This window comes from Nymphaea colorata, unplaced genomic scaffold, assembly GCF_008831285.2.
Source record: "Nymphaea colorata isolate Beijing-Zhang1983 unplaced genomic scaffold, ASM883128v2 scaffold0408, whole genome shotgun sequence".
NCBI classification, from domain to species: domain Eukaryota; kingdom Viridiplantae; phylum Streptophyta; class Magnoliopsida; order Nymphaeales; family Nymphaeaceae; genus Nymphaea; species Nymphaea colorata.
This window is the reverse complement of record NW_022204914.1, coordinates 15283-23810: the sequence shown is the minus strand read 5'-3', so window position 1 is coordinate 23810 and position 8528 is coordinate 15283. Positions and strand designations below refer to the sequence as shown.

The 8528-nt window shown below is 46.7% G+C and overlaps 1 protein-coding gene across 1 annotated transcript; it reads left to right on the top strand.

The window, feature by feature from the left end:
• Positions 1 to 795: 795 nt before the first annotated feature.
• On the top strand, positions 796 to 4468 carry LOC116244944 (phospholipid-transporting ATPase DNF2-like). The gene is given in 7 exon segments (XM_031616731.1): positions 796 to 1204; positions 2134 to 2349; positions 2507 to 2986; positions 3103 to 3180; positions 3183 to 3667; positions 3670 to 3880; positions 3924 to 4468. Coding segments are annotated over 7 exon segments (2424 nt in total).
• The last annotated feature ends 4060 nt before the right edge of the window (positions 4469 to 8528 follow it).

Sequence of the window (8528 nt, the reverse complement as noted above, 5' to 3'; positions counted from 1 at the left end):
GATAAACAAACAGATTCAAAACATACTCAAAACGATAAAAAAGGAAGAGGAGGTGAGAAGGGAAAGGACCAAGTAGTTCCTGCAGAAAGTTGCTGCTGAGAAGGAGGAGGAGAAACGCTTGCATGAGTTTAAGATCGCGGAGAGGAGGATTAAGAAAAGACTCATGCTGATGGAACGCAAGGAGAGACTGCAGCACTAGCTACTATCTTTTGTCCATAACAAAGAAGAAGAGGAACCAATAAACAGCTGAAAGAGAAGGCCAAAAGCGTAGACGATGTTGTCAACCTCCCCAAAAAAGAATAACGGCGTACAAGACTCCAATGCCAGCATATACCAAGCCATAGAGAGAGGCAACCAATGTAGTGAGGGAAAAAATATAGCTGACCTCCACACAGCACTACCTGCCGTAAATAAACAACGGAAGCGCCATCAACCTCAAAAACAATAGGAACTTCTCCCGAGTCTCCACCATCACCCTCACCAAGGATCTCAGCATGTAGTAACCACCCAGCAAGCCCAAAAAACACAAAAACTATCTAGCCTAACTAAGCAGGGCAAGAGACGAAACTATACCGAATCCAATGCGTAGCTGCAGCGTCTGTACGAGCAGGGAGAGACATCGCGTAGAAGGCAGAGCGAGCGGTGGAGCTGGCCAACCGGATCGAGAACAGGCGCAGGCTGAAGCTGAAGAACCTGAACTAGATGGACTACAAGCAAGCGGAGCGCAAGATAAGGCTGCTCAAGTTCCTCCACCAGCAGTATCAATGATTTCTTACACTATGCATTATAATTGTGATGGGGAAGGGCCGCATCTTCCACTTCGGCTTCGCAGGGGCCGCCGAGCTCTTCGAGGCAGAAGCTGTCCCCTTTCGCGGAAAGAAACTGGGAATCGATAACCACCTCCGCAACATAGCCATCAAGGAGGGACTCGCCTCGCTCTCCTCCCCCATGGTCGGCGAGTTTTGGAAGGCGCTAGTCATACTTAATCGCCAGTGCCTACGCGCTGGCAAGTGGAACGGCTATTCCCAGCTGCGCCACTCCTCCTACGATACTTACTTGAATCCGCAGCTGCTGGACCAGTCCACAGAGGTGGTGGAGGAGTGGGAGGAGTGCTGTGGCTACCCTGGCATCAGAATGATGATTCCACGAGCGAAAAAGGTGATGGTGAAGTACAAGGAAGAATGCAAATACGAGGACCGCACCAGTTAGCTGATTGATTTCCAGCCAGGCTCCTCCTGCACGAGATGGACCACATCGACTGCGTAGACCCTCTGAAGTTGGCCACCAAGCTAGAAATAGTCTCACCCTAACTTAGGGAGAAGTACGATCCCACCATCCAGGCTCTGTTTGCGTAGATGGCTGCAAAGCGACAGCCAGGTAGCAATATTTACGAGCGGGGAAGGACTTCAACGAATTGCGGAGATAAATAGCCTTCTGCATCACCGACCACTACCGCAAGTGATCTCTCCCTACTTTACCGTTCACTTTTTCCTCTCCTTGCACTTTGCCCCTTAACGACTCTCCCTGAGGACAAAGTGGCTTCGTATAATTCATCCAGAATATTATCACTGGCTGCATGCAGGATCTAAAAAAGCTGATCTGCTGCTACGACGAGCGTCTCTTCCCCGACCCCTACAACTTCTCCTTCGGCACTGACGAGCACTTAAAGACCAATCGTCTCATCTTCGAAAGCAATTTCGTACGCACTTCCAAGTACCGCTGGTACACCTTCCTCCCCAGTACAAGGCCCTCCACTTAGAATCCCTCCTCCTGCAGTTCGAACGCCTCGCCAATATCTACTTCTTAGTGATTGCCATCCTCCAGTCCATCCCCGCCATCAGTCCGTTGGGACCCCTCACTGCCTGGGCGCCCCTCATCGTCGTCCTCGGCATTTCTATGCTGCGCGAGGGTATAAGATTAGATATGCAGGTTACGAGGACTACCAGCGTTACCGTTCAGACCAGAGTCTAAACCACGAGCAGAAAGCGAAGGTGCTGCGGCACGGGGAGTTGTAGTAAGTGGAGTGGAGCGATGTGGTGGTGGGAGACATTTGCTACGTGGTGGAGGAGGATCGTTTTCCTGCGGATCTGGTCCTGATTAGTTCTGTTTTCTCTGACGGGCACGCCTTTATAGAAACTGCCAGTCTCGACGGCGAGAAAAACCTAAAGCCACGCTCCGCCTTCAACGAAACGCAGGTCTACAACACGATAGAGAAGCTGAGCAGCTTCAGGGGGGATTTCAAGGGCATCCTTCCCGATAAGGAATTGCACGAGTTTAACTCCACCATGGAGATAGAGGGCCACGCTCAGGCCATGTGGTGTTCCGCAAGGACAAACAGCTATTGTATCGGTAGGCAAGACTGAAGAACACCAAATGGATATACGGACTGGTCATCTACACTGGCAGGAATAGCAAGATCATGATGAACTCCCAAGGAGAAACCAGTAAGATGTCGCAGATAGAAATAAAGGTCAACTACATACTCGGCTTCATTCTCCTCTTCCAGATAGTGCTCTGCATCATTCTGGGGCATTAGACGGTGCCTTTTTGAAGAGTAACTCAGTCAACCACAACTACATTCTTTGGGGATCAAACTCAGCGCTTGGTGATGGTTTTCTCATGTTTTGCACCTACTTGGTGCTGTTGAACACGATGATTCCCATTTCGCTGATCGTGTCGATAGAGATAGTGAAGATGTCACAGTCCTACTTCATCGATAACGATAAGTTCATGTATAGCGCATTCCGGGAGAAGGGAGCAGCTGTCCGTTCGGCCTCCCTCAACGAGGAACTGGGGCAAATAGAGTATGTATTCACTGACAAAACTGGGACGCTCACCACCAACCGCATGGAATTTAAAATAGCATTGATCGGGCACAAATACTTCGGAGACCTAGGCTCATTTCTCCCGAAGTCCCCCTCCAGAAAAGCGATGGGTTTTAAGATAGATCTCTTCAGGATTTGCTCATCAGGGGCGCCAATAATTAGTATATCCCCAGCTTCTTTGCCAGAAACAGAGAAAACACTCATTCCCATTAAATCAACAATCTCAAGGAACTTGCTCATTAATACTTTACTGCTTTATCTATTGCTCACGAAGTAGTGGTGGCTAGTGATGGTCGCGGCGTGCTTAAATACCAGGGACCTTCTCCTGATGAAATAACTTTGGTGGAAGCGCAAAAGCCATGGGATATTAATTCCTTTCTTCAACGCAGTCAACCACTCTCATCAGCATCAACAAAGTGGAGAAGGAGTTTCAGCTTCTCTAGAGCTTCGCCTTTACCTCTGACCGTAAGCGCATGTCCGTGATTGTGAGGGACAGCGGGAAGATAAAACTGTACATAAAAGGAGCTGACAACATCATCAAAGCCCGTCTGGCGCCAAATCAAACATTCTAGCTTGACTTTTAACTCTAACGATTTTCCAGAATTGGTCTGAGAACTCTACTGATTGCAATGCGTTACATCTCATAATAGGAATACGCTAAGTATAAGCGTGAGTGTGAGGCTCTCCCGCTTTAGAACAAGGAAAAAGGCATCGAGCCACTCATCAGCAAGCTGGAGGAGAATCTCTACGTAATCGGAGCCACTGCAGTCCTAGATAGGCTCCAAGATGAAGTTCCGGAAACGATACGTGACCTCATCCGTGCAAGTAAAATATAATTGATGTAGACATTAAGGTGTGGATGCTTACTGGGGACAAGATGGAGACAGCTGAGAACATCGCCAAAAGCTGCAACCTAATCCAAAGCGATTTTTCAGTGCTCAAGCATTAGTGTAAGGACAAGGACGTGAATGTGCTGCACGGAGAACTCATCAAGCTGATAGATGCAGCCAAGAGCGAGTCTGAGGATGGGAAGAAGGTGAGTCTGCTCATAGAAGGCCTGACCTAACGCCAATCATGGGAGTTTAGCAGCTGGAAAAGGATTTAGCTTAGCTTTCCTCTACTGCTAGTCAGTTGTGTGCTGCAGATTACTACCCTCTCAGAAAGCTGACGTTGTCCGAGTGGTAAGAGAGCAGCTTGGCAGGATAACGCTGTCTATCGGAGACGGTGCGAACGACGTGCCGATGATAAAGCAGGCGCACATAGGAATAGGTCTGTTCGGAGAGGAGGGAATGGGTGCAGTCCTTGCAAGTGACTACGCTCTTCCCGAGTTCCGCATGCTTTGGCGACTGCTGCTGGTGCATGGCAGGTGGAACTACATGCGAATCGCCGAAATGATCCTCTACTTCTTCTACAAGAACATGCTGTTCACCATTCCGCAGTTCATCTTCGCGCTCTACTGCGGTTACTCCGGCCAGACCATCTTCGACGACATCTACATATCCCTCTACAACCTCATCTTCACCTCTTTTCCACTGATCATCAGGGCGGTCTTCGAGCAGGACGTCAACTACGTGAGGCCTGCGAAGGGGGGCGAGGAAGACGTGGAGGGGTCTGCAGCTGCAGTCAAAAACCACATCCTGTAGACCAAGTATTCGCAGTATGTTCCTCCCAACTACTAAATCAACAAGTACATTTACCGCATCTTCCCCAAGATGTACTTCGTGGGCAAGAGAACTGCATATTCAACTTTAGAAACTTCGGATTTTGGGTGCTAGAGGGAGCTATAGAGGCCATCCTCATATCTCTCTTCAGTATTTACATCTCAGCAGCACAGCATTGAGTGCATCGGGCTACAGCAGCGACCTATGGCTGGTCAGTCTTACCATGTAATGTCAATTCTATGTAGATTCACGTGTGTGATGATGCTGGTGACTTTCAAGCTGGCCACCCACACAAAGTTCTGGTCGTTTATTCTCTTCTTCAGCATTATTGTGCTTTCGCTGGGGTTGTATTTCGCGTACATGTGGATTTCTAACTACTATTTTTCAGATTACGTGTAGGGAAATACTTATATGTTCTTCACGGAGGCATAGACTTACTTTATCGTTATATTCTGCGTCTGTTTTGTACTGTGCATCGATGGAATTGTGCTTTCGTTTGATTCCAAATACGCTGGTATAATAAACAAAATGAGGGTACTGATCAGCAAGGAGAAAGAGGCCAGTATAAGCAACTACGAGAAGCAAAGCATATCGATTACTGTAAAGACTGCACAGGTTCAATGATTTTATGTCACTATAATCATGGTATATATAAAGGAAATATTATGAGAATGTAAACATATGATGATGAACGGATATGCAATCAGAGTAACTTTTGGATGTAGGTGTCGAAATCAACGTTCTACAAGTGCTTGAATTGGATCAGATTGATGTTGGTGTAGTTTCCCAAATACTTTCTCACTTTTATCTCAGGTCTTCAGGCCCCTCAAGCTGTTTCTTGAGCTCGTCGATGTATCTCTTCTGGATGAAGTGGAGCTGTTCATCCTTTTTGAAGTCGTAGTTTTAGATACCGTTGAAGAACTTATCAGATTTTTCCAGTTCCTTCTTGGACTTGAAGAATCAGAGACCTTATTGACGAATTTATCCTCCTCTTCTGTGAGTAATTTCGAGTACTTGTTGAAGAGAGCGTGGATCTTCTGGTAGAGGGTCTTGATGATGGTCTCAGTCTGCCTGATGAAGGCGTTTTTCTCCTTGAGTTTGAACATTTCCTCGTTGATGGGCTGATGTTGAGGAAGCACCTCGTGACCAACAGGTACATGAGTTCCACGCATTCCCTTTAGTCGAAGTCAAGCATCTTGTATGATTCTATTTTGGAGATGATTTCCTAGTAGATCAGCTAAATCTTGAGGCATTAGACCAAATTCTCATTCATCCAAATGTAGATCTCCGTCTACTAGGTATTGATCTTTTGCTCTCTAGGACCGTTTCGCTTTATCACCTTCTCGGAGTCCTGAAACTTCACATCCACTTTTAAGTTCTTCATCACGACGGAGATGTTTTATCCCAGAGTCAAGGAGCTGTCGAGCTCTTGGGGAGCGATCAGCTCGTAGTTGGTGATTTGGGAACGGGGCACTCTTTCCTCATTTTTCGGTTTGAAAATTGGGTGAACGAGCAATTATCTCCATCCGATTCTCTACTATTGTTCGATCACCAGGATATCTCTGAGGAGGCTGGACATTTCCACACTGGCTGTGTAGTTGTTGAACTTAATCCTGTGGGATTTCAATATCTTGCTTCCCATTATTTCATTGAAAAGAGCCTTCTTGTCAGTGGATTCATAGGGGAACTCTCCAAAGACCATCTGAAAGAGGATGATTCCTGCCGACCAAATATCAGCCTAAATTTAATCATATGTACCTTCAGACCGTAAGGCTTCCTTGCCATCACTTAGGAGCCATGTTGGTGATGGTTCCAAGCACGGTTACTCCCTCATCCCCCTGTTTTGAAAAGCCGAAGTCAGAGATCTTGAAGATGCCATTATGGATGAGGACGTTTTCTGATTTAAGGTCCCTATGGATGATCTTGTGAGAGTGGCATTCCTAAATGGCTGAAAAGTTACTGCGATGCCGTTGAGTATCTGTTTGAAGATGAGAATGGCCTATTTTTCTGGAATTTTGCCCTTCCGCTATATGTAGTCCTGGAGAGTGCCTCCGTTGCAGTACTAGATCATCATCAACTTCAGAGACTCATTCTAATATACGTCGTAGCACTTAACCAAATGCGGACTGTTGCAGACCCTCATCAGAATGTCCTAGCTTTTGACCAATCTCAGCGTGATTTCCCTCACTCTTTCGTTGGGTAGGGCGTGTATCTTGGCAACGTTGAGCACCTTGACGGCAACTTCCTGGTTGTGGCCTAGTTCTTGCCCTTGTAGACCTTGCCGAAGCCACCCTCAGCTAGGAAGTCATAAATGGCGTATTTTCCCACTGTGGTGAAGCTCAGCGATTCCCCCATGCTCAGGAAGTCCTCGTAGCTTAGGTTGAGCCTGTGGTTTACGACGTTCTTCTGCATAAGTCTATCTTAGTATATGAAATTGATACTTAAAATTTAAAATTATTACGACCATAAAAACTAAACGAAAGTTTATCTTGCCACAGATGGTTTGAACAGCCAAATATAATCATAAAGCAACGAATTGTCCCAAGTTGGAAAGAGGTTATAGAAATGCAAAATGTAATGCAGGGCAGAGAGTGGATGATTTAAATTTTGTTGGTGGGCGCCTTTGATGCTTTCTTTTATTATTATACTAATGTAGAAATTATTTGCATCATTAATAAATATTGTGAATGATGTCGTAGTAACCAAACCAACCTGCGCGCCCGCACCAGCAGACAAAGGCACAGAGCGGTCCCCTTATCCCGCAGGCGCAGCTCCGCAGTCCCTCCCGTCCCCGCAAATACAAGAAGATAATCATCAATCCCAAGGAACTCATAAAACCCTTCGACCGAGTGCTCCCTCTGCTGATCGAGAAGCCGGAGAAGAAAAAAAGGAAGGCCACCAACATCCCCAAGTTTATCATCAAGATCTTCTACAGGGACTTGCCGGTTTTTCCCACCGAGCATCACAACTAGCGTCTCAAGGTATTCGCATTTTCGCTCAACGAGTCCAAGACTCGCTTTCATATGATCGAATTATTCGGCATCCACGATGAGGATCCCGAGATCGACAAATAAAACGAGATTAACCGTCAGGTCCTGCGGAGAGTTTTACACCGCAACTATGAGAATGTTTTAGCGAATACCCATATACAACATAAAAGACTTTATCTGATGTTCAGCAAAAAAGTACTTCTCAGGCTCAACCAGCCCAACCTCATCGGCAACATCGAAATATGATCGTCATACCATCCATCCCAAATCACCATTATAGAAAGGAAAGGAGTATACTATTGTTGGGAAAGCGTAAAAAATCACATCATTCTCCTCAGGTTGAACGAACTGTAACTGATGGAGGGAGTTGGCCTTGAAATTGTCCTGTTTCCGTTTGGCTTCCACTCTTACTTATCGCTTTTTTCCTTCCGCGCTGATCTTGCTGGCTGGCTTGCTGGGTCTGCTGTTGCTGGTCGGATGAACTCGGGATACTTGCCGATTGGGTCTCCGTGCCCTCTCCTGGCCAGTTTGAAGTCAGACTCGTGCCTAAACTTGCGGGGAGCGCTCATCACAAAAGGACTTCTGCTGGTCTTCATGACCTCCTGCGCTTTGGAGTCGAAGCCGTAAGTTTCCCTGTTGGTTGCAAATAGGATGTCACCGTGACTCATGGTCCTGGGCATCTCTGGCGGCATTTTCTTCCTTGACTCTTTACGTTCTCTAGACTCCATCATTTCCTTCCTGTTGATAGGATCCGAACGTATTTGAGAGGTTTGAAGAGGTCACTATGGATGCGGTGCATGGGATTGGTTGAGACATTCCTGGCGCTGGTGATGACTCTTCCAGTATCGTCCCTTTACGGTTTTTTCTTGGGGATTGGCGCTTCATCGATGTGATGATATGGTAGCTTTGCCCTTGGTTATCGGAAGTATACATGGAATCGCGTCCACTTGAAGGTTGAACTCGAGCTAATGGATGGTGGAGCGAGTGTGGAACTTTTTATAGTAGAGTGCATCCACCTTCTCTGGATCCAGGTATTTGTCGCCAGCGTGTAC